Source organism: Cebus imitator, unplaced genomic scaffold (assembly GCF_001604975.1).
Source record: "Cebus imitator isolate Cc_AM_T3 unplaced genomic scaffold, Cebus_imitator-1.0 Scaffold445, whole genome shotgun sequence".
Taxonomy (NCBI): Eukaryota; Metazoa; Chordata; class Mammalia; order Primates; family Cebidae; genus Cebus; species Cebus imitator.
In genome coordinates, this window is record NW_016107760.1 from 722,901 (window position 1) to 748,724 (window position 25,824).

The 25,824-nt window shown below is 40.7% G+C and overlaps 2 protein-coding genes across 3 annotated transcripts in view; one reads left to right on the forward strand and one right to left on the reverse strand.

The window, feature by feature from the left end:
* LOC108291061 (A-kinase anchor protein 17B) overlaps positions 1-7,023 on the forward strand; it is a 29,203-nt gene extending 22,180 nt beyond the window's left edge. For both annotated transcript variants that reach the window (XM_037732351.1, XM_037732352.1), the window contains 2 exons: positions 768-877; positions 2,597-7,023. In XM_037732351.1, the coding sequence (XP_037588279.1) occupies positions 2,774-4,252 (1,479 nt within the window). In that variant the 5' untranslated portion in view covers positions 768-877; positions 2,597-2,773 and the 3' untranslated portion in view covers positions 4,253-7,023. The remainder of the gene's footprint in view (positions 1-767; positions 878-2,596) is intronic.
* Positions 7,024-9,166: 2,143 nt separating this feature from the next.
* On the reverse strand, positions 9,167-17,399 carry PGRMC1 (progesterone receptor membrane component 1). The gene is made up of 3 exons (XM_017511252.2): positions 16,951-17,399; positions 13,156-13,311; positions 9,167-10,488 (listed from the first exon to the last, which is right to left on the reverse strand). The coding sequence occupies exons 1-3, from the start codon at positions 17,276-17,278 to the stop codon at positions 10,385-10,387; spliced, it is 588 nt and encodes a 195-aa protein (XP_017366741.1). The 5' UTR covers positions 17,279-17,399; the 3' UTR covers positions 9,167-10,384.
* Between the last annotated feature and the right edge of the window lie 8,425 nt (positions 17,400-25,824).

Consider the following 25,824-nt stretch of genomic DNA (forward strand, 5'->3'; position numbering starts at 1 on the left):
CCCTTACTTTTTTGACCGGTGGGGTGATAGGAATTACTTGAGGTCATGTTTGTGAAAGTTGGCCAGCACTTGAGCCTAATCAATATATCTATTCCCCCTCAATCCAGGTTGAATATCCAATTTAAATAATCCTCTGACTTTTGGCTAAGTTCTGACTTAGGTAATTATCCCTTCTTTCCCTTTCTCCATGTTCCCGTAAGGGCCTAACTGAGACAGTTTTAATTTTCAGAAAACAGCAGGAAAAAAGCCCGTATTCTTATAAGCCAGTATGTTTTTCTGATAGTGTGCTGTGTTAAGTAATATGTACCAAGGATCAGTTCTTACCCGGAAGATTTTCCGAGTACTTTGACTCATCTTTATTTGTCTGTGTGAAACCAACTCATAGGTTTTATTCACAAGAAAAAGGAAATAGTCACCATGAAAGCTAGATCCTGTGATCCCTGCATGTGGTTTGAGAATGTAGGGGCTAAAGACCCCTCCATTGAATTCTGTAGCCTTCTTTCTTTGATACTCTTATCTCTGCAGAAGACCTCCTTTACAGCTTCTATTTGACTAAGAAAATGATGTGTCTTTCCCCTTGACTGACGCTTAACAGTGTTTCGTTTTGTTTTTTATCATAAATTGTCTATGTCAGGCCCTGGGGTTAGCAGTGGTGGATTCCTGGAAGCTGAGATGATCTGTTCTTCCTTGGCAGCAGGAGGGAGGGAGGAGGAGATCAAATGCCTGATAAATACCTTCTGAGTGGCTTAATCTTATTCATTGTCCAGAAAAAAGGTGATTGGCAATGGAAACAGAAGCCCAAAACCAAAGCTGAAGCACCTCAAGAGCCAGACTCTTCGGAGGAGTGGGAGGAGAGGAAGTACCTAGTGGCTCAGAGGTGAGTTGAGGTACTTCGGTTCCTACTGGTACTCCTGAGGAAAATTTCAGGAAGGCTGTTGCCGAATTTTTCTTCAGGTTTGGTAGGTTCTCACTGTTCTGAGACATTACCTTTGCATTTGAGCAGTGGCCAATTGAAAATTCACTCCATCGAAGACTCATTGCTTCCATTGAGGTTTATTTTAAATAGGCTGACCTCTAACAACCTGGTAGCAGATTTACAAAAGGGATATCCACATTATCTAAGGAGTTGCATCCCACCTCTTCCATTTGACACACTCTCTCTCTCTTTCTCTCTCTCTATCTATCTTTCTCTCTCTCTCTCTTTTCTAAACTTCAGGACAGTATTACCCAGAGCATTTAGCTAGTGTATAGACTTTTCTAAGTTCCTAATGGATGTAACAGAAAAATGCCAGGGGGAAGGAAATGGATGGGAGTGGGTGTTAGGTTTGTAGTCTTCAATTAACTTTACTTGTCCACTCATCTGCAGTAGCTTTGGAAGAATCTTGAGCCTTGTAACAAGCTCATGATAGTCTCGTCTTAAACTATTTGATAAGGAATGTCTTACCTCACAGAGCAATTGTTATGTTTGGAGAGTTTCATTTTTGGAAGGTGTTTCTTCCCCTTCCTGACCTCCTAAAGATAGCTAGATTCTGCAGATGTCCTGGATTAAAAACCAGAAAAGCTACCAAAGTGTTCATTTAAAAATCCATATCCAGTGTTTTAAAGTATGAATAGTAAATGCCGTTAGGATTACGTAGAGTTAATTTTATGTGTATTTGCAATTTTGACCTCTTTCTCATTTGTGTGAACAATCAAACTTAGTGAAATCAGGATCAGAAAAACCTCACATTTACATTGGTAATAAGACTAGCTGGATCTCTTTATTTTCCTTAATAATCTCTGAGGGTGACTCCTCCTAAAGAATTTATCTCTTTCAATGTGCGTCGTGTCTGATTCTTGGCCCCATAAATACTTATACCCATTATGCAGTCTCAGGTTCTAATCCCAGGTAGTGTATAGGCACTGTGCTCTGATGTGTGTCAGGTGTCAGTGGGAGCACAGTACAAAGCCTCCAGCAGAGTGGGGCCTGTGGGCAGCACCTTTCACCTGCTCTGTGGTTATGTAGAGCAGATAGCACCGCAGACATGACTACAGATAGAACCATAGTCACGGCCACATTTGCTACTTGCTGCCTTGCTTCTTACTGAGCACAGGGAGGTGGGAGGGAAACTTAGAGATAGCCTTACTTGCAGTCCATAGTAAGAGGCTGGTAGAAAAAGAAAGGCAGTTTATCTTTTATGCTGGTTGACCCTTTTAGATATATATTTCACCTATCAGTCTTTTCTTGTACTGGGGTTTTCTGGGAGGGTTATAGATCATTTCTTATTCCTCTTTGTATCTCTGGCTCCTAGCACAATACCTGGAACAGCAGGCTCATTGATTTTTGAACAAATGAAAAAAGAGTCATGTGCTTTTAAGGCTATGTAAAGTGTGCCTTCTCACATAAGCATTGGCATAGACCTACTCAAAACAGTTCTTATTAGACTAAGACATTTAATGTTGCCTTCTATTTCCTCATTGCAATATTGTTTCTCATTTGGATCTATCCCAGATATTAGAAGTCTCTTCAGAACAATGTCAGAAAGTACAATTTTCTTTGGGATTTTTTTAATCTGTTTAGTTTTTCACGTGAGATTTTTAATCTTTTTCTTTGAAGGGATCCACACAGTTTAACCCACAGGAGGTAGACGACATAGGCACCAAAACTAATGATTCTCCAGTGAACACACTGAAAACTCTGGAGGAAGAACAGCTAAACACTCTGCATCTTCAAAATCAGGAGGAAATATCAAAATACCAGGTTGCCAAGTCAGACAATAAACAAAAACAAAAAATGAAGAAAATAACTAGGGATCACTTACATAAATCTTCCCACTGCCTTAGGGAAGAAAATTTAAGGTGTTCACCTAGAGAACAGAGAACTGGAACATTATTAGGTGATGATGAATATGAATACAGTTTGTTTTTTGAGCGTAACTCCTTGGAGATTACAATAATTAAAGGTCAGTCTCTTGAAAATAAGGACCACCACGGTTCTAGTGAATCTGGTTCCAGATTATCTGGGAGAGGCCATGGCAGAAAACTTAAGATCTATGAAACAGATGCATTTTTTGACTATCTTTTCAATTATTATGAAGCTCCACAATATACTCGTATCTGCCTAGAAACAAGTCCTGCAGCAGGCACACGTCAGTGGCAGAGGGATGTCCAGGCTAAGGGAGATGGATTTCAGATTAGTTTGAGAAAGTGTAGGCACCGCTCAATCAATTCAAGCCAAGTGGAAAACCTGGAAAGGGAAAAACAGGTTCAAGAAGATGATTACTCATCAAAGATTTGTACTCAGGATCGTGAGCATAAACAAGGAAATGTGGATTATGCTAGAGAATGTGCTAATGGGTTTAATACTCATTACCAGGAGACAGCCCATGAAGCTGGTGATCAGCTGTCCCCAACTGATGGAAACAGCTGTCTGTTAGAAAAGACTCAAACTTACCATATTGAAGATTCCAAATCCACAAGGAAAAGCCAAGTGTCTCCACCCCAGAGGTCAACAGGCTTAGGTTTACAGTTGACAGATTTCTTAGAGGATATTAGTAGTGATTCTGAATGCTTCAGTGAAACCCTTAGCATAAACAAAGAGGAGGAGACATCTGTGGCCACATTTAATAGTTTCTCAGAAAAAGAACCTCTTTATACTGACAAAATGATCACTTGCAAACAAGATACATGGTCAAGTCAGCAGACCTGTTTTTCAAAGTGGAAGCGTGATGGTGAGGGAAAATACTCTAATTACAAGTTTAGGACCCCAGGCAGGAAGTTTAGGTATGAACCAAGATGGAGATTTTCATGGCATAGGGGTGAAAGTAATTTCATTAGACATGAAAACAACAATGGCCAAATGAAAAAACAGCTAGCCCCTAAATACTCGTTTGATGAAGGCTACTACCAGGAACCCTGTTCCTATTATCTATTAGAGGATGTTACAAGAAAGAGGATGAGGTTTAGTGATAGTATGTTTGACCAGCAAGTGAACTACGGGCCCTTTCAGGTGCCTGTAGCATCATCAATAAGTGCTAGCTCTTTCTATTTTGGTGATTTTCGCAGAAGAAGGACTCCTTGGAAGTTAGAATATAACCAGAATGCAAGAAAGTTTAGAGGAGCTAACTATTTCAAGTTCAATTCTAATTATAGCAGACATAATGATCAAGAGTATTTTGACTATGGAAGCTATTCAGGAAATAACTATACTGGTCCTTTAAATTTTAAGTGTTTTTATGGCCACTTAGGTCAAGAGTATCCTTTTTCACAATAAACATGTTACAAGAAGAAAATTTAAAACCAAATATAGCCATATAATTAACAACTACAGAGCAAGAGAGCAGCATTTAAAAGCTTCAAAACCTGGGTGTTTTATATTTCCAAAGCTTGCCAACACACCTGGAGCCATTTTGACCTATGCTTTAAATTTTGGCAAGAGAAATAATGTTTTCTATTTGACTCTGCTGAAGCTTTTAAATGCTGCTTGATCCAAGGACAGACATTTCTACAGTTCAACTAAAAATTTAATTCTGTGCCAGTCAAGGAGCAGATTAACATTGAGAGGGGTTGAGATGGCCCTCTGTGGTTTCTTAGCTATTATAACATCATCATTTAGTATCATTTATCTCCAAAGACGACAACAGTGTATGAAGAACGATCTTTTTACATGTTCTTTGATTTGGTCAGAAACACCATATGCAGCAACAAACTTTCCTGAGTTTTATTTAGAAATAATTGTAGATAAAAGAGATAGCAGAACATAGATTTCTTCATGACATTAAAGAGTTGCATGAGCACCTACCAAAAGAAAATTGATTTTATTACTACAATTAAATACACAAAGAGTTGTCTTTTTCAAGACAAAGTCTTAGAATAAGAATATAAAAGTGGTCCAGATTGTCCTTTGAGGTTTAAGTGGATAGTATTTAAATCCATTAGCAGGGTTGGGTTTTTTTTTTGTTTTTGTTTTTTTTTTTAAGAAGACCATGGCTTTCCATTTTAGAAAAACAGCAGGATTGAAATGATATAACCAGTGGAATTTGCAAAAGAAAATATTAAAAAATTGTGAGGCACTAGTCATGTCACTTGTGAAAAGACGGGATGTGACAGTATTCTATTTCAGGTTATGTAATCCTTTCACTCAGGGCTTGGTGACCGCAGTTTGTAAAAAGTCATTGAATATCCCCCAAACTGAACTTTATTTTTTTTTAAACAACACCACCTAAGTATTTATTGGTCACATTACTTAAGTCCAAAAGTAAAGTGGTCTTTGGATAGGATTTGATCTGAGTTCTAGCTGTTTTTCTGTAATTTTCCATTCTAAAGAATCACTAAAGCAAGAATCTGGTCAAATCCAAACTGAACTTTATTAAGCAGTAACAAATGCCTCTCTTCTCAATCCTCAGTAATGCCATAGAGTTTTTAGAGTCAAGAGAAAAGCCTATAGTTTTGTACCTGGGGAAAAATGTATATGTGTAGAATTTGTAAACTCTTAAGCAATTGATCCTTTTACCTACTAGTTTTTGACTTCATAAATATTTTTAAATTGAGATATTTTATGGATTCTGGAAGACTTACATCTTAGTGCAGTGCAGGTTCCATAGAAAGCTCAGCTGATTCATTCTGCCTTACCATGCATTTAGGACCCCAGGGGCAATAGATTACCTTTTTTTTTCTCCAACAAAACTATGCCTGACCTGGTAGTTGAAGACATTAATGACATTAGAGACTGTCAGCAACAGGAAAAAGTGATTTTTAATCCACAGAAGCAGTAAAGGGCAAAACTTTGATATGACATGATTCATTCAAACACTCTTCATCTGATATTATGTAGAAAAGTACCAGCTGGAATATCCAGGTAGAATGCCAGTCATTGTGGTTGCCCAGAATATCACAATGTGTACTCATAACCAGCCTCTTGAGCAACCTGGTATGTGAAAGGGCTACGAAGTCTTATTTATCTTAAGGAAGAGCCACAGTTTCATCGATGTCTTCTAATCAGAGCTGTTAGTACATGCAAGAACTCAGAAATGAATATACCATAGCAGATGATGTTTATTATTAATAACCAGTGGATGATGTATTGGCTCCCTTGTGTTGTTTCACTTTCAAGCCAGTTACTCTTCCATCAAAACTAGATTTGGCTTGTCAAATCTGAAAAACATTGCTCATGGGGCAAGTGCCTTGATTGTTAATATTCAAAGTACTGTACAGAGTAGCCTTTTAAACTACTAACAGCTTGTATTTTGTCAGGCAACTTTCAGTAAACCAGGTATTATTTTCCTTTGACAGAAACCTGCCTCTTAATTTTTCATGTTTCATGCCATTAAAGAATATTACAAGATTGTAATGAGAAACAGCTATGCTTGTTTTGAAAGATCTCTCTCTTCTGTCACTTGACTTTTCATTGTAGAGTTTTTAGACGTGAAAACAGTTTGCTGCTCAGTAGTCAGACATAAAAATAAATTGTAGGTTACATGATGTGCAATTTTTATGTGTAATAAAACCGGTGCTAAGTCATTTCTATATAACATTTTTGTCTTGTTTGTTAAATCATCCTGGGACTTAGAAGAAAGTAAAAATACTGGTTTTATGTTTACATTCTGTATAACCCTAGATTTTTATATGTCTTATGGTGATATATTCTAAATTCGAGCCAACTTTTTTGATGTGTAGGCCTTAAATGAGGAAGATGACATCCTGTACTTTTTAATTGATTGGCTTAGGAGCAAAACAGAACTAAAATATTATAACCACCTTCTTAATTAAAGGTGTTATTCTTTGTTTTGCTAAGTGGTGCAAAAGTATTTTCTCGCATCTTCTTTTATGTCCTATTCTATGTCCCTGTGCCCTAAAGTTCATAGGGATGTGAACTTTAAACTTTGTGTTTTAAGTAGGTATTTTCATGTATGGGCTGCTGGTAGTAATGTAAAAAAGCTAAAAATATGTCAATGTGTTTTCAGTGTGTTTAAATTTCTCAGGTAGAAAGCCATGTAACCTGGTAATTTTGAAAATAAGAACCAAATAAACATATTTTTACTTATTGCAAACTGTTTAAAATATTTATTTTTAAATAAATGCTGGTAGAAAGTTTGGGGGAAAGTTTCTACTTACAGTATGCTGTTTTGCACTAATATTGCTGATCTCTTTTCTCATTTGCATTGTTAGAGAAATAATACATATTTAATTTTCAGATATATTAAAAATAAAATAGTGAATATTCTTTGTTCATTTATCACATGTATTGGCTAGCATCTTGCACATCCACAATAACATTTTCTGTGGAAATATAGATGCCTAATTTTAGTATCGTTTCTATGCAACTTTTCCCATTTTGTGGAAACTGACATTGTCAGAGTTCATGGGACAGCACATTTTATCAGTGCTAATAAGAGGTAGCAAAATTGACTCCATGGAATTTCATCTGATTCCTTCGGCCCCAGGTGGAAGTGTTAAAGTTATACAGTATCAAAAAATAATTGTGGGTTTGTGATGGGGAGTCTAGTCAGAGAAGCTAGAGTCCTCAATAATCAGTCTTTGACCATTCAAGAGTTAACTCTATTTTCACGTGAAATATATAGCAAACTGCCTCTAAGTATTACAACAAAGGCAGCTGTACCTTGGAGTAAAATCTGGGCACTTTAGAGCTGAAAGGGTCTTTGTCAGGTTCAAAGAGCTCTTTCTGAAACAGCAAGAAATGTATGGATGCTTGCTCTTGATCTAGGATTTGCATAAATTTGGCCCTCTGAAGCAAGGTGAATGTTACATTATGCAGGGAAGCCAGATAGGCAGATACTGAAAACATAATAGTGAATGCTGCTTATGAACCACAGATGCTGGTACTGTAAGTCTCTGCAGCTGGTAGGATGAGAGCAGGTGGGGAGCAAACCAGATGTTAACACCTCCCTCCTTCACTGGACATGTGGTGGTTTAACAACTACCCCTGGACACCACCATCTTCTTGAATGGCAGTGCCTTTTACATGAATATGGCTTATGTATATGCTAGCTGGATTTGAGAAATGTTTAGATCAAAGTCCTGCCTTACAGCAATATTCATTTACAAGTAACCAACACAATGTTGATTCAGCTCGGAATGGAGGAGAATCAGGTTATTGGGAGTGAAGCTTTAATGAAGCTCTAGATCAGGGGTGTCGTCTAATCTCTTTGCTTCCCTGGATCACATTGGAAGAATTGTCTTGGGCCACACATAAAATATACTAACAACAGCTGATGAGAAAAAAAAAAAAATTCTCATGTTTTAAGAAAGTTTACAAATTTGTGTTAGGCTGCATTCACAGCTGTCCTGGGCCACATGCAGCCCATGGGCCATGGGTTGGACAAGCTTGCTCTAGGTATTTTCCTCTTGGCAGCAGACAAGCCTGTTTAATTTTGCAAAATGAGTAGTCTAATCTTCACATGCACATGAGATTTTAGGCTGCAAAGGTGGGCCCAACTTCTCTCTCCAACTCCTTCTCCAATGCATAAGGCATAGCAAGTTACATGGTACAAAACAGGCACTCAAACATTTGGTGAATGAAACCCAGTGGCGAAAGAAAAGCACATTAAAAAAAAAAAAACACCTCACAAGTACATGAAATGTGGTTTGATAACATGAAAAATGGAAATTTCTTTGGTTCAGGGAGTGTATCTCTTGTAAGAAAACTCTGCCAATGTTAACATTAAAATGACAAAACACTAATAAGTTGTCTTCATTTATACAACTGACTGCATATGCAAATCTGTTATCCTTCTTTTGACATGAGGTGAATTAACTTTGTTACTATAAGGATTCCTGATACTTTCCTGATCAGACAATACATTAACATAAAAAAAACCCAAAACCCTTCCTTAGCACTTGGCAATGACAATGCCTTCAGTAACATTACTTCTTAAGAACCTTGCTATAGACTTCAAGGTGGAGGTCTGCCATTTACAGTTTAGAAAGTTCTGATTTAGGCAAAATTTTGACAAGTCACAAAAAAAAAACACTTCAATTCACTATTTCTTAATAGGACAAGCTGGCATTTGGTTTGTGGTATAAGGTCTCCATAAAATTTTGCTGCTGCTTTTGGAATACAAAAACTCTGCACTCAAAAGTAAAACTGGATTTTAGGCCACAGTAAAATGACTGAATCAGATTCCCTAGAATAAAGTTTTTTAAATAATTTAAATAAGTCACCACACTATAGTGGGTAAAACCATTTTTATTAACTGACCAAAGCACATCATTTTGTTTTCTGATTTGAGGGAAAATCATTAAACACAGTTCACAAGAAAATACAACGACTATTTAACTACAATTACAAGAGTTTGAAATCTCACTAGTTGTTCACATAATACTTTTACAAATTCATACAACTGTATAGTCTACTTAAGCATAGTGTTAACCAAAAGAGCAATATCAAAGACTGAGACACTTGACTACTACTTTTACAGTGGGTGTAGTTTTATAACAACAACAAATGTTACCTTATGAATATGTTTTACTTTAAAAACGACTAGGCTAGTTGACTGTACTGTTTCCTTGTGGTTCAGGGGTGTGCATGAAGGCTCTTAGGAGAGCAAACACCTGTTCCTATTCTGTATGTCCCTCTCTCATTTTCACACGAGAATAACCAGTTGAGTAAAATAACCAAATAACCATTGCCTCACCATGAACATGAGGCTTGAGAAGACAGTCCTACAATCTTCATCATATATTTAGGTTTTTAGGCCAGCAAGCTTTTTACCAAAGCTTTCTTTTGACTGTTCAGATCCTATTTTAATGCTAACTATATACTACTGTGTGTGTGATGGTGTCTGAGTGTCTATGTGAGGGCAAGGACAACAATGCAGTCCAGAAACACAGTAAATATGCTTTTTTGCAGCTGAGCTCTGTTTTGAGATTTCATTTTGTTGCTGGACAGCTTTTTAATCAATACCAAAGTCTTTGGAACACTGCAGATTTGCTTTAGAGGTAGATAAAACAGAAATCATGCAGTTAAGTCAATTGAGAGAAAAAAAGGATTTGCTGTCTTTAGAGAACATCATGACTAAAAGTTGATCCTTTGCTCTCGGTGCACATTTCAGATTTTTACCTGTTTTGGGAAATACCCAAGTCTTCCTTGTCTCTCAGGAAAAACACGTTTAAATTCATCCTGTACTAACTACAAGTAGAAGAAAAACAGTATTAACATGTGTATTACAGCACTTCAGTTCACTTCCTGGATTTGTGACACACAAACACATCATGCATTCTAAGACGAAGTTAATTTTATTAGTGTCACTAGTGATGTTAATTTAAAAACGTATAGCAAGTGTTTAAAACTTTTCTAAATATTGTAATCACTATGTTTTAAAGACAGAGTGGACTGTTACAAATGATTTTGCAAAATACAAAAATAGATATACTTCCACTGAATGCTTTAATCATTTTTCCGAGCACTCTCATCTTTTGGTTCTTCCTCATCTGAGTACACAGTGGGCTCCTCCCCCTCCTTCAGCAGTTTGCCCACGTGATGATACTTGACTGGAGGTAGAAGAAAACACAAACGGTCATTCTCATTCTTTCTAAAACATCATTACCACATTTCAATTTAAAGCATTTATTAGAGGCCTACAATATACTCAGCAATCTGTTGGGCTTCTTGAAGGATACAGAGGTGGTTTATACCACCGTCCTTGCCAACAGGGAATTCGTTTTGTACAGAAGCCAGACACATAAAACAGGTGGCAATGTCTGGCAAGAGTGTGTAAGGTAATATCGAAATGAATCGTTTGTGTGTAGAGAATGTTTAGAAGAACAAGGGCATGTTATAAGTTTGTTAGAAGGGTTATAGAACACTTCATGGAAGGAGGATATATTTTGGAAAAATGTAAAGGATTTAGGGAGCAAGTTCCAGAAAATTAAAATACCATGTACAAATGCATGCAGGTGAGACAACATATCTGGGAAGCAATAAAGAGACCAAGTTGGCAGGAGTAGAGTTAACATTTATAAGTTAGTAGAAGATAAGATTGGCTAAGTAGTGTGGGGAAATGTTATGAAAGATCTGAAAAGCCAGCCTGAGGAGTTTGGACTTACTGGTGGCAAAGGGCACTGAAGGTTTATAAGCGAAGGAATGACAAAGTAAAATAGTGCTTTAACAATAGTATCAATGTGATGTATGGGGCAGATTTCAGTAAGGAGAGACTGGGAACAGGATGATCTGGAGGCTAGCGTGCAGATCCAGGTGCAAAGGAACCAGAGCCAGGAACAGGGTGGTGTCCAGGGGAATGGAAAGGGAAGGATGTGTACTTTGCAAGAAAACTGGAAGAATGAGTTAATTAAGTGAAAACGAGCTCCCATAGACCAAAATGGGCACTCTGTGGAGGGAGCCATTCTGGAGGGTCACGTGACAGGAGATCTACAACATGGAATGGGACAAGTGAAGTCAGGATTGGCAAGGAAAAAAAAAAAAGGTTTCCCCAGAAATCTTTCAAAAAGAAAGTTCAATCCTATTGTGGGGATAGAAGCCATATCGTAGGGAGGAAGAAGGTGTAGAGAGGAAATGAAGTAGTTAGCGATAAAAACTTACAAGAAGTTTGTTTGACAGTGAAGGGCAGGAAAAATAGTCTCATAGATGAAGAGGATAACAGGAGACAGAATGTTTTTCCCAGCACAGAGAAAAACCTATGGGTGGCTAAAGGAAGTGGTAAAGGAGCCAGGATATGACTGGAGGTGTTAGAGAAAACAGATGTAAGGGTGCAAACCAGAATGCAAAAGACTTGAGATGGCATCAGCAAACCTCCATATCACTGTAGCCAAACTAATGCAGGGTCGATCATCTGAATATCCGAAGCCAAGAGTCTCCTATTCCTGAATATGAGTAGGAATTAGAGGAGTAACCAACCTGTCTAACCAGGTAACTAAAGCTGCTTTTGTGTGAAATAACCATCAGGAACAACTAGAACTGTACAAGACAAATAAAAGCCGGGTGGTGCCTGGGAAACCTGCCTTAAGGGGAATCCACACCAGCTTTGAGTGTAGCTGAGGTGTCAAAACAGCAACTGGGGCCAGCCTTAAAGTGGAAAAAAAAAATCACACCTTCTCTCCCATTGATGAAGACAAACCCTAGAAAACAGAGCTTTGTAAGTTAGACACTACAATTCATTGGTTTCACATAGAAAACTAATTACAAAGGCATCCTTATGATGCCAAAAATTAGGGACTATATTAGGTAACTGAACTATGTTTTCCAAAGTATAAAGATTTGCCTCTAGACTTGGAAGTTATACTTAGCCTGCTTGAGACCCAAACTCAAAGGCAGAGACACATCTGGCTAATTATTAATCCAGAACTCTCTCTGAAGTCAGCATTATTTTCAAACAAAATGGTTGGACATAGCCAAGAGAGCATGTAATATTTAACTGATCATAAAGAACACACATAGAAAACTACATTTTAAATGAAAAATCTTCAAATAAATGCTTGTAGTCTTTATATACTATTTCATAAAATCTGGGAAGGACTCTTATTCAAATTTTTGGCAGTGAAATATTGCTAGAGTGATAATTAAATAGATTTGACAGAAGCCAATTCCTGAATTCTCCAAATCTGAACTTAACCCCTCATTCCGACTTTTCTCCAAAGACCTAGGCCCATAGCATAAGCCAGAAATAAGCATCTGCTTTTTACTTTCTTTTTAAAAATGCAGACACCATTGTTGCTGGGCACATTATAAGCATCATTTGTAGATGAGGCCTATAGTTAGGCTCAATTAGATTCAAAGAGAAGCTGTTTCACAGAATACAAGTCTCCCATTCTTCAACAGAGATGTGGGCTGCTTTTAAACAGCAAGCTCTACAAGAGAGGGCTTATGAAAATCCCTTTCTGTAGCCAAGATGGCCACTGTCCTTTCCCTGACACACCAAGCACCAAATCCTCATGTGGAATCTATGCAAATCTCTCAAAATTTTAAAAATCAAAACCAGAAACCCAAGTTTCCATAGAGAACTAGCTAAAAACTGGTATGCAATCATAGCAAGTGAGTCAGCACTGCTACAATTACTTCAAGCCATGAACTTGATCCGTCCAAGATTAAGGAGCCTATCAAAATGCACCGAGTTTTAGGTTGCTTAGTAATAACTATTGTCCTGCCATGAATCCCCATTACCGGTAGAAATTTGACCCAGGTATAATTTTAAAAATGCTTACAAGTGAACTGAGACTCCCAGTCACTCAGAGTCTCCTGCTGGGCAGCAGTGAGGTCAGAAAGGTCATCATACTCATCCTTCAGTGCTTCCTTATCCAGGCAAAATGTGGCAAGGCCCCTGGACGCATCTCTTCCAGCAAAGACCCCGTACGGACCCTCTTCAAAAACAAAACAAAACAAAAAAGACCAATTCTTTATTAGACCATCGATTTCTCTGTGATTTATACACAGAAAATGGCTTCCCTATTCATCAACATAGCCCCATATTTGAATATCAAATTCCATTCAGAAACCATAGTGATGCTGATATTTCGATCATTATGTAGGAGACACAGAAAGACCTGTTGTCATTAAACTTTTAAATAACTAAATTAAACTGCTATACATTTGTGTCAGTCACCTGTGGTTTTCAAACAGCTAGTAAAAGTCATACGTGGTTAGTGATCTCTTGGGAAGTGGTAGTAGGGAATCATATAAGATAATACTGAGTCCATGGGTTAGAATTCAACTTTAGAACACTGAACTGGGAGCCTGACTGTTCTAGGCACTTGGGGCTACACCAATGTGAGTTATGGTTTCTTAAGATAATACGCACTGATGTGTACATGAAAACACATTTCCTTATAAATATATTCTGATCTGTTTTAAAGAATCAAAGGTATCTTATAGAGATCTTTGGTTGTAAGGTTCAATTAAACATTAACTCATGGCATCTGCAGAGAATCATTTTATAAGAGTATCAGTGGTTCAAAAATCTATCCACATTACGTAACCTTCACTGTCAATAAATAAGAGATAACACAGAGATCAGTCTTTATTATCTGTTTTTGGTAGGCTTGAGAAGACTGAAAATACTAAAATCTTCATGGAAAAGAGGCTGAGTCAATACTGCAAAATAACTCTATAAAACTCAGAATGCTAATATTTGTGATATTATACTGAACTTTTGTCTAACAGAGCAGAGAATCATTCCGTAGGTACACAAAGTGGATATTTAGACTTATTTAAATATTGCACAATTACATGAAGAGAATCCAGTGTACTTTAAACAATGTGTTATTTCCCCCAAGGCAGATTGAATAGCAGCCCTGACAATAAAAAGTTTGTAGGTAAACACTGTGCCAAATATGAGAATAGGTCAAGTTTCAATATGGCCTGGTCACCTGAAACCTCAATACACTCAGAAATTTTTTTTACAAATCAGGTAAATTTTATGACTTTTAAATGCAATTAAAATTCCAAAGAAAAATGCTTATTTTTAATCATCATTACATGCTGCCATATCCACTAGAGAAGGTAAAAAAATTCCCACATTTTTCTTAAATGTATACATCTAGTGGAAATGGCAGCACCTAGTACTTGAGAATAGGCAAACATAATGGTTTGAATCTCACCATTTCAGAAATTATGGTCATTGGCTTGGTAGAGTGAGTCTTTACCAAGCAAACCTCACAGAATATTTAAACAAGGTCTAGTGGGAACATTAAAAGTCTTTAAAAAATACATATTATTCAGCTCAATGTATATTCACTAGGATGCAAGAAGAAATTTGTGTCTGTTTTGCACACTGCTATATTCCCATATCTACAACAGTACCTTGCACAGAGTTAACAGGCACTAGAATGACTGATTTTTAGGAATCCTTTACAACATGAAGCATCACTTCCTACCATGATGTCACGTAGTCATGGGCTCACTGGATGACAGTGCAAGATAGACAGAGATCTCACAATAGGCGATCTTTATTACTTTTCAGAGAGAAAACTAAGGCTCAGAGAGAACAATGCTTTCGACAAGGTCACGCAACTAGTCATGACCCAATCAGGACTAGAACGCAGGTTCCCTGACTCCTAGTTTTGTGCTCTGTGTGCAGGCTGACATTCCTCTCAATGACTCTGCAAACTACAGTCATGATGATGCCTCAGGCACATGTTTTCACTGCCTTATGGTTGTGTTTAATATTAACAGGTATTTACATGATTATGTTTATTGATAAAGCATCTATGTGTGCTACTCTAAGTGACAAATAATATGTGTGGTTTGGTTTTCAAATTATTTTGACAGTTACATGCCTACAGAAAGCAGGTATTCTAAAATATCCACAGGCTCAGTGTGGTGGCTCATGCCTATAATCCCAGCACTTTGGGAGTTGGAGGTGAAAGGATCGCTTGAGCCCAGGAGTTTGAGACCAGCCTGGGCAACACAGGAGCAAGATCCCATCTCTAAAAAATAAATTTGTCTCTAAAAAAATAAATAAAATGTCTGCAAGAAAAAAACTAAATGAGTGAATTCCTTACCCTTAACACATCTTATTTTGATCAGTTGGACTGGGAGATTAACATGAATGCCCGAGTTTCACCTGTGTACTGCCTTCTGTACTCTTCCCTCTCTCAGGCCAGTGGGGAATGAGCACCGTTGATGTGGACACCCTCTAAGATCCCTGTTTAGCGTCCATATTGGAGGATCAAAAACCTCTTCTTCCTCCTCCCCAAGTATTCTATAAAGCAGGACTTTGCAAGCCTGGCTGCTTTTCAAATTCACCAGGGGAAACATGTTAAAATGCAGACTCCAGGACCATCCTGAGACTCATCTGCATCTCTAACTCAGCTGCGGTTAGACTGGGAATCTGTATTTTTCCTCAGATGCATCAGGTGATTCTGATACGCAACCATGTTTGCAAAAACCTCACCTCTAAGGAACCCATCAGGCCTGCCTCCTCCGACAGCTCAGCAGTGCAGCAGTTGTCCGTTCTTCATTTCCCTCTGATTCCCCCCACCCAGCAGTCTTCATAACTCTACTCCTTTTGTTTCTCGGTATCCTCCCACTTCTCCCTCCCTCCATTTTAATTTTTTTTTTTTTTTTTTTTTTTTTTTCTTTTTTTTTTTTTTTTTTTTTTGGCTTCTAATCCTTTCTCTTCTGCTACAGACTAAATACCATATTACCTTAAAAGCTTGCCATGTTACCATTGTCCACCACGTTCAGCCTTTATTCCTCTCTCAAACAGTCCCCTTCCTCCTTGTTCACCTTCCAGCATTTCCCCATCTGCCCACACACAGCACAAGCGCACACATACCAAACACATGCCACACACATACCTGACGCATGACACATTTCAAGTGCGCGTGCACACACACCATACACACACCCCTGATAAATCACATACACTAAACACGCACACACCGCGCATGCACACTTCGCGAGTGCACACACATCACTATCCACCAGGCACAATGCTTTTACCTGCTGTTAATCCTATTTCTGCGTTTTCTCCCACACACTCACATTCGGAATCTACTCTCGGCGGCATTGGCCTTCCAGTCTTCTCTAGCTCTGGCCCTTCTCTCACTCCCGCCCTCTCCTCATCTCTCCCTTATTTCTCCTCCTAGAACCCGACAGTACCCCCTCCTCCTACCAGGAATCCTCAAGCCCAGGACCTTCGGAAACTCCCCCCAAAAGCCTTGGCTTTGATGTGCTCCCCCCAGAACGCCTTCGAGCTTTGCGGTCCCACCCACCCCCAGCTTAAGCGCCTCAGCCTTCTTTCTCCAACCCCCTCCCAGCGCTGTCAGCGCCGGCCGGGGATCTGCGTCCCCGACTGGCCCGCAGCCCCTCTGGAGCGCCTCTTATCCCCTGCCCGCCCCGGGAGCCTCCCAGCTCTCCGACTGCCCGCCTTCCCTAGCTCGCCGCCATTCTTCCCTCCGCTCAGGGGCGCCCAGCTCCCGCCTCGCCTCTCTCCCACCCAGCCCCGTGCCGGGGGCCCCCTTCTTTTGTCTCCGCGGCCCCCTAGCTGGCCGACGTACCGGGCCCATAGAACTTGCGGCCTTTGGTCACGTCGAACACCTTGCCGTTGATGGCCATCAGTATGCGCGGGTCCTGGACGCCGTCGAAGCGCCGCAGCTCCGCGGGGGTGAAGTCGCGCCGCTTAAGGCGGGGCAGCGGGGGCGGCTCGTCGTCGTCGCTATCGCCGCTGGCCGCCGGCTGGTCCCCGCGCACGATCTTGTAGAGCAGGAAGATGCAGAGGCCAAGCAGCAGCAGGTTGAGCGGTGACGTGAAAATCTCGTGCAGCAGCCCGCCGTTCTCCAGCTCGCTCGGGTCGGCGCCCGTCGCTACCACATCCTCGGCAGCCATGATCTCTGGAGCAAAGGTTGGGCCGGGCTAGGCAGGGCTCCGGAACTCGCCGCTTTCTCCTCCCTCTGAGCGAACGAGTGGCGCGCGGGGTTCGGCGGCGGCCTAAGACTAGCTGGGGAGGAGGCGGGGCCGGAGGGGCGGAGCCTCCAAGCCCCGCCTCCCCCCGAGGCCACCTAAGCGCCCCGCCCTGCTCGGTTCCCCTGGGCCGCCCTCAGGTCCCCCACAAAACCTCTGGAGTCCGGCGCCGCTGCCCTGCGGCAGCGCAGTGCCCGCCTCAGTTCTACCTGGGAGGCCCCAGCCGAGCCTCACGCCATTCTCCCGCCATCCTCTAGCTGAGCGCGACGTACGCGCTGCTCTCCTCGGCACCCCTTTTTTCCTCCTCGCAGACCGACCCGCTGGGAGGGCCTCTGCTTTGCCCGGCTCTGTGCGAGCGCCCCTCCGCCACCTGATGCGCGCCAGACACCGACTCCATTTCTCTTGCTGCAGTCTTTTCCTTGCTTCCATTCCACAGCCCCTCATCTTCCCCCGGCGGTTCCCGGGCCCTCAAGGCTGTCTTAGGAGACAGGAAACTCCTTGGAACTCCATTTTCTATCTCAGAGCCCTACATGACTCATTTTCACCTCGGAAACCCCCGTTCGCTCTCCTTGACGGCCCTTCCCCAATTCTCCCCCAGATGCTGTGGGACCGACTCCCCCGGGACAGCTAAAGTCAGTGCAAATCTCTCCCTGTTATCTGCGAAAACGAATCGGATCGCCCAGTTAACTTTGGGTTTGTTCTCCGAAAAACCCTTTTGCAATTATTGATTTGCTTAGTCACCAGGCATCAGCAAGCAACGTTCTCTTGCTGCTCTTTTATTCCTCCTCAGAATAATGTGCAAAGTTCCTTTGTTTGGCAGCGTTCTTCTACTTGAACTCCGTCAGGCTACCCTTAACAGTCACAATAACCCTGAGCTGGAGCCCAGGCAAAGGCGGGAGTTTGTAAGGATCCTAGGCCTGGTCCCTTCCTTTCCTAGGTATTTCATCCGGCCTTTGATGTGCTAACAAGCTACACAGAAGCTGGCCTCCGAGGAGGAAGGGGTTGCCTCGTCCTAATTTGGCCCTTCTTCTGGTGGCAGGGGGAGGGGAGCAGAAGAAAGGATGGAGAGGGAAACAAATAATTAAAACCAAGCCCTGCACACATCTGCCGCCCAGAGCAGTACTTTTCCACGAAGCCTTCTGTTGGCTTGCACATAATTTACTCCTCCTCCCAACACGCAAGAGACTTGAGTAAAGACTGGCTTCTTACCTCAGAATTCTAAAAATTTCTGGCAAAAAACTGCTTCCATCCCTGCCCCCCACATCTTCTTAAATCATTATAAAGTGATACAAACAACCTTTGTATCGGGCCCACGCATTTTTCTCAGAGCTAAATTTGGGATTCGCTGAAACAGCCCCTCAAGATCTTTTGTCAAAACTCTTCGATTTAATCACGGGAAACAGGCTCAAACTGAGGGCCCTTGGCTGTAGTTAGAATCTATCTCTTTTAACATGTATGGCCAAAAAAAATTAGAAAGCGAATACTTATGAAAAATATTTTCATTTGCAACTAATACGACAGCAGATTAATATTTCTTGAGAGCTCATTTGGATTGATGAGAAAATCTACAAGATTCTAGTCAATAAATGGGCAAAAATAGAAACAGGTAGTTCACAAAAGAGAGCATGCCAGTGGTGAATGTGCATATGAAAAATGTTCAGTCTCATTAGTAATAAAAAGAAAAGCATGGAGATGCCACTGTCACCTACTACTTTTCTGCAGGAAAGATAAAAGGGAAAAAAAGGATAACACAGTATTGGCAAGAGAGTGGTGAGACTCTCATACACTTTTGGGTACAACCTTTTATTATTCATAAAAATATTTTCTATCCATTAATCCCACGTCTAGAAATCTGCTCTTTGGCCCAGTAATTCCATTTTTAGGAATCCATCCCAAGGAAGCAGAAATATAGACAAAGATTTCTTTACTAAGATGCTCAGCAGAGATTCATTTTTAATACAGAAAAACTGGAAACAACCTAAATGTCCGACTTCGAATAAAATGACTAATTAATCCACTTGAATTGTGACAAAACCATTAAAAGACCATTCAAATATCATCATTGTGGAGTGCTAATTAGGGAAAGGGAATCAGGCTGGTGGGAGTATGAAATAGCAAAAAGAAAAAGAAAATAAGCTACAAATCTCCCTTTCTTCATGATCCAGGACACAGCCTTCTTGCGTAAATAACTCACAACCTTCCAGTGCCCAACTATCACCAGGCACCTGTAAGTTAGCTCATTGCAACCTTGTCGTTTTCAATATTACACAAATACCTCTTCAACAGACAGCATAAACACCATCCTATAAAATTTCCTTCAAGCCTTTGTCTCCTGGCAGTCGGCTTCTCTCTTGCAGGCTGCCTGTTGTCTCTCTGGCAACATATTTTCCTACTTTCTCTCATCAATCTACCTTCCTTTAACTAAAACTGTCTTGGCAAATTATTTTAATCCCGTGCCACCAGCCCAATCATTCCTCTCCCACACCAATCATGACATGGCAAAATGCTTGTGTTTTAATCTTGAGGGAAAAACAGGATACAAAATTATATCCAGTATGAGCTCAACTATGTCAAAAAATTCATAAAAGTAAGTGTGAAAGGAAACATCTTAAAATGTTAACTTGCAATTGTTAGTTTCTTCTTTATACCTTTCTACATTTTCCACAATGGGCAGATGTCACTTTTAACCCCAGAGGGAAAATTGGTTTATTATTTATTTTCTGAAAAAAATGTAGAGTGATAATACATGTTCATGATAACAAACTTAAACTGTGAGTGTATGAAGTAAAGAATGAAACTCCTTTTTCCCTCTCCCAGTTCCCCAAACAGTACTTACATCAGGCCCATACATTAGCTGTTTGGCTTATATTCTTGCAGACATATGCAACACACACACACACACACACACACACACACACACACACACATTTTGTTTAATAAAACTGGGGTAAATTTTACATAATAAAAATTTTATCTTTTTTTTCTAATAAAGAGAGACACAGTAAAACAAAACAAAACAAAAACCAAGCCATTAGCTCCCCACCCAGATAATCCCTGCTGGAATGTTTTTTCAAAGTAATATTTGTCTAAAGTTAGAAAATTGAAACTATGGGAAGATGTAGAAGATAACTGAAGCACATTTCCTCACTCTTGATTCTCTTTTCTCAAAGGTAACCACTATTAAATCTGGGGAAAGTGTTTTCATGGAGAGATGCGGGGGATTTACAATTCTCATTTATCATAGTCCAGTGTCCCTTCTGCTACAACGCCATGTCCCCTTGGAGAATAATGGATTAAAGGAAGTCCTGCTTCACATGGAGGGTAGAAAACTTGTGCAACTTAAGACCTCAAGAAGTGATACAGTTTAAAAATATAAATGCTTGCAAACCAGATTTGATGTTCAATAAAGTGGGCGATTAGCTAACATTGGGATGTAGAGATTATTGAAGAAAAGCATCCCATCATTGAGGTTCATGTCAGAATCAGTGCTGGGTGGAATGGCCTCCTTCAGGGTGGCAGTTCTCAAGTTATCTGGAAATAAGCAAGAGTACTCCTGAATGAAAAGCCCCCTTCAGAACATGAGAGTTGCCTTAATATGCTCTTTGGCTCCAAATCAATTCCTAAAGCCGATGTACTTGACCCAAGGGCTACTTATTTCCCGAGATACATGTTAAGTCTTTTAGTGTTTTCAAACTTCTGTCTCCTTTTAATTATTTTCAAAGGTTTTAAAGAGCTTTTAAAGAAAAATAGAACAATGGTCTGATTAGCTAGAAAATGTTTGGGAAATAATTCAGCCTCACTAGGAAGCAAATAAATCCAATGGAACATAATAACAATGCACCATTTCTCATCATCCAAATGACTGGAGAGTGCTTTTTTCTCTTTTATTTCTTGGAGTTTTTAAGAATGGTAATACTTGGTGTTGGCAAGCACAGAGAAAAACAAGCACTCTGACACAATTGGCAAGAGTGAAATTGCTAGAATGCAAGATTCGTTTTGTTCACCAATGTATTTCAAGCCCCTGGACCATATCTGGCACATAATAGGCATGCAATAAATATGTGTTGAACTTAATTATGTTGTAAGTGGGTCTACACTTCCTAGAAAGCCCTTTGGTAATATGCAATAAAAGCCTCAAACTATTCTTAGCCTGTGGCCAAGAAATTTAACTTCTAGGAATTTCCCCTGGGAAGTGTTTAGAGATGTGAACAGAGATTTGTGTAGAAGAATCACAAAGCATGATACTTGATAGCAAAAAGCTGGAAACAGCTTGAGTATCCAGAGATGCTCCCCCTCTCACTCAGCGTAAATGCTCAAGTCCTTATAGCACCTACAAGGCCCTACAGGATCTGCACTACTCTACCCACTCTTACCCTTAAAACGTTAGGATCTCACCGCTTTCTTCCCTGGTCACTCTACTCCAGCTACAGTGCCTCCTTGCTGCCCTTTGAACAAGCAGGTATATTTCCAATTCAGGGCTTCTGTACTTGTCATTCCATTTTTCTGGAATGTCCTGCCTCAGCCATTCTCATGGGTCATTCCCTCACTGCTTTCAAATCTCACACCACCCTCTTCCTACTCCTCATCCTCCTTCCCTGCTTATTTTCCCCCATTGCATTTACTGCTTCTTAATTATACAGCATCATTTCTCATTTTTAAAATCTCTTCCAACTTGAACATAAGGTACACAAGAACAGAGGCTTTTTTCTTCACTGCTGTAATCCTTGTACTTAGAATAGTGCCTGGCATATAATAGGTGCTCAGTAAATATTTGTGGAATTGAGTTTGAGTATGGAAACCCATTATGTTAAATACTCATGCACAGAAAAAAAAATCTGTAGGAAGTGCACTGAAAAGTTCAGAGTTATCTCTGGATTGTGAGATAGTAGGTAATTTTTGCTATCCTCTTTATGCAGTGAGTATAAACTCCTTTGATTATTGTAACAAGCAATAAGAAGTTTAAACCTTTAAAGACTAGAAAACAAAATTCTACAGTTGCCAACTATGTTTTGAGTGACAGAATATGGATCCACATTTCCAATTTTAGAGACTGGAGACCCCAAAGGGACCTGCCCATCTACATCCACTCAACCAGCCTTGATTGAGCTCTAGCTCCATGCTAAACTCTGTGGTGGGCCTAGGGATACAAAGTCCTTTCCCTCAAAGAAGGAGCTCACAGTCTAGCAAGGGGAGACAGTCAAAAGGTTACAGATGCTGCAGTTGAGGTCTCCACATGGTAAGGGGGAGGTGGGCGAGGGATGGTGGGAGGTGTGATCTAGGAAGGTTTCATACAGGAAATGATATTGAGCTGAGTCTTAAAAATGTTCATGGCACCAGTTAAGGCTATCAGTAAAACAAAAAAGAGAAAAAGAAAAAAATTTCACAAGGTGAACAAGGAAGGGGATAACTTTTCCAGGGAACCAGTAGTTCTTACACTTTAGTGAGGAGCAGAATAATCTGGACAGGGGGAGGGTACTTATTAAAATGTCTATTCCTAAGACCAGCCCCCAAAGATTCTAATCTAGCAGGTCTACGGGAAAGCCTGAGACTCTTTAGTAATAGCTGACATTATTTGAGCACTTACTACTTACCAGGCAATGTTCTAAACCCTTTTGTGGATTATCTTGAGTACTGTTCCTAAAACACTGTGAGGCAGGCCGGGCGCAGTGGCTCATGCCTGTAATCCCAGCACTTTGGAAGGCCGAGGCGGGTGGATCACAAGTTCAGGAGTTCAAGATCAGCCTGGCCAAGATGGTGAAACCCCGTCTCTACTAAAAATACAAAAATTAGTCGGGCGTGGTGGTGGGCGCCTGTAATCCCAGCTACTCAGGAGGCTGAGGCAAAGAATCACTTGAACCCAGGAAGTGGAGGTGGTAGTGAGCCAAGATTGCACCACTGCACTCCGGCCTGGGAGACAGAGTGAGATTCCGTAAAAAACAAAACAACAACAACAGAAAACCACTGTGAGGCAGTTGGTTATATTATCCCATTTCACTGCTGAGGAAACAGTTACAGAAAAGTTAAGGAACTTGTCTACTGTCACACAGCTAGCAAGTGGAATGTAAGAATTCAAATACAGTCAGTCTGGTTCAAACCTTGGCTGTTTACTATTAAGCTATTTTACCTGCATTCTAACAGGTGAACAGGCACCCCAGGTGATTCCAATCCAGGTCAGAAACACTGAAATAGAAGAAGCAATCTGGGGCCGGGCATGGTGGCTCACACCTGTAATCCCAGTGCTTTGGGAGGCCAAAGCTGCTTGACTGCTTGAGCTTAGGAGTTCGAGACCACCCTAGGCAACATTGTGATGCCCTGTGTCTACAAAAAAATGCAAAAAATTCGCTAGCTGTGTGGTACATGCTTGTAGTCTCAGCTACATGGGAGGATAACCTGAGTCCAGGAGGTCAAGGCTGCAGTGAGTCAGGATCGTGCCACTGCACTTCAGCCTGGGCAATAGAGTGAGATCCTGTCTCAAAAAAAAAAAAAAGCATTCTGTGAACAAAGGTACAGAGGTGCTAAATAGCATGTCCCATTTTAGGAAAACCCTCTAATCACTTCCCATTTTCAGTGAAATCGAGTCCTCGGCATGGTTTACCCAACTGTGGTATGATACCCACCCAGATTTTACCTCCCTCCCCCACTTCAGGACCCATGCACTCATTCTCCAAAGTCCCCAACTGCTGAAAGTGTTGGTGACTGACAGCTTGCAACGAAATCCTCTTCCTGAGATTGCATTGGGCTGAAGAGAGCTTTCTAGCCCAAAGTCACAAATCCTTCTTAGTGCAGCCTGCAGGTAATGAATGGCCAATACAGGGATATAAGGTCCTGTCTGCCTTTCCCCATCTAAGGACAACTCTGAGGAGTCATACCAGTCTCAGAGCTCCCTGTGGGATTGATGGAAGCTGCATTGTGACTGCACTGAAGCTCAGCTTCTCCCTCTGCCCAATCCTATTTCCTCGTCTTACATTTCAGGTGTAGATCCCAAGAGCTCCCTTCAGTCAGTTTTCTACAGAGTAAACTCCATTGCAGAGTCTCTTTCTCAGGAAACCCAATCTTCCATGATCTGGCCTCAGCCTACTTGTCCAGCATTATCTCTTGCTACTTCCTTCTTACCCTCAACACTCCCAACCATAATGAAGCTAGGAATGATATGACCAATGTCAAAGCTAATGTGTATTTACTGAGTGCTATGCACACTTTATATTTGATTCCATTTGTCTGGAATGCTCTTCCCCAGATATTATCATGGGTCACTCCCCTTCCTGCTTTCAAATCTCATTCATCTCACAAGTGAGATTCTATTATCATCCTCTTTTCATAGATGAGAAGACGAATACATAGAAAGGTTAAGCTATTTGTTCAAAATCACACAATTAGTAAGAGGCAGTGCTGGGATTTAAACTCAGCAGTCTGGCCCCAGAGCCCATGCTTTACATGAGATCATTTTGCTTTTTTAAAGTGTCATGCTCACAGGAGCACGGAAGTTGCAATTGGTGGGGTAGACTGGAGCAGGGACACCAGCCTTACCACAGGAGAAAATGAAGGTTTAAATCAATGTTGGGATAGTGAGAACATAAATGCAAGGATAGATTGATAAATGTTAAGGAATTGGATGGGACAGGGCTTTGGATTCCTCCTCTATTTCTCCTATTCCTTCTACATCTGACTTATGCCCCAAATTTTTCTTGAGTGGATGTCATATCCTTGATCAAGAGATGATATATAGCGTGAGTGGCAAACTTGCAGAAAGGACATTGTATGCAAATGGGGGTTGTGTCTTAAAGTGTGGTTCATAAACCAGCAGCTTTGGCACCCACTGGGAGCTTGTTGGAAATGCACGATCTTGGGCAGTATCCCAGACATACTGAATCAGAATCTCTATTTTATCAAATCCCCAGATGAGTCACATGCACATTCATGTTTGAAAAGCACGGGCATAAGGAACATTCTGGTGGGGATATCCACGAATATGTTCCGTTGGATATTTGGGTTTGGGGCTCAGGATGGAGGTTTGGGCTGGAGGGGTAAAGATGAGGTATCAGCCTATGGGTGGTAGTTGAAACCACTGGCATCGAATTAGATTCCAAGGAGAGTATAAGGCAGAGGTCTCTCTCTCTCTCTTCAAGGCTCATTGTACAATGTTCTAAGCCAAGGTTGAAGACTGTTAACCTTGGCGACTACAGCTGGCTCGAACACATGTTTGTTTGACCCTCACATTATTTTAATTTTTAAAATATTAGACATAAGCACTTAATCAACAGATTTTTACATAAAACCTGTATTTCTGACATAAAAATCTTCTCTTAAAAAATGAAAAGATCGGCCGGGCGCGGTGGCTCACACCTGTAATCCCAGCACTTTGGGAGGTCGAGGCGGGTGGATCACGAGGTCAAGAGATCGAGACCATCCTGGTCAACATGGTGAAACCCCGTCTCTACTAAAAATACAAAAAATCAGCTGGGCATGGTGGC

Excerpts from the sequence above, each read along its gene's own strand:
- PGRMC1 (XM_017511252.2), bottom strand. The coding sequence starts at position 17,278 with ATGGCTGCCGAGGATGTGGTAGCGACGGGCGCCGACCCGAGCGAGCTG. Across the intron at positions 13,312-16,950 it reads CCGCAAGTTCTATGGGCCCG|AGGGTCCGTACGGGGTCTTT; the intron begins GTACGTCGGCCA and ends TTGTTTTTGAAG. Across the intron at positions 10,489-13,155 it reads CTGGGAGTCTCAGTTCACTT|TCAAGTATCATCACGTGGGC; the intron begins GTAAGCATTTTT and ends TTCTACCTCCAG.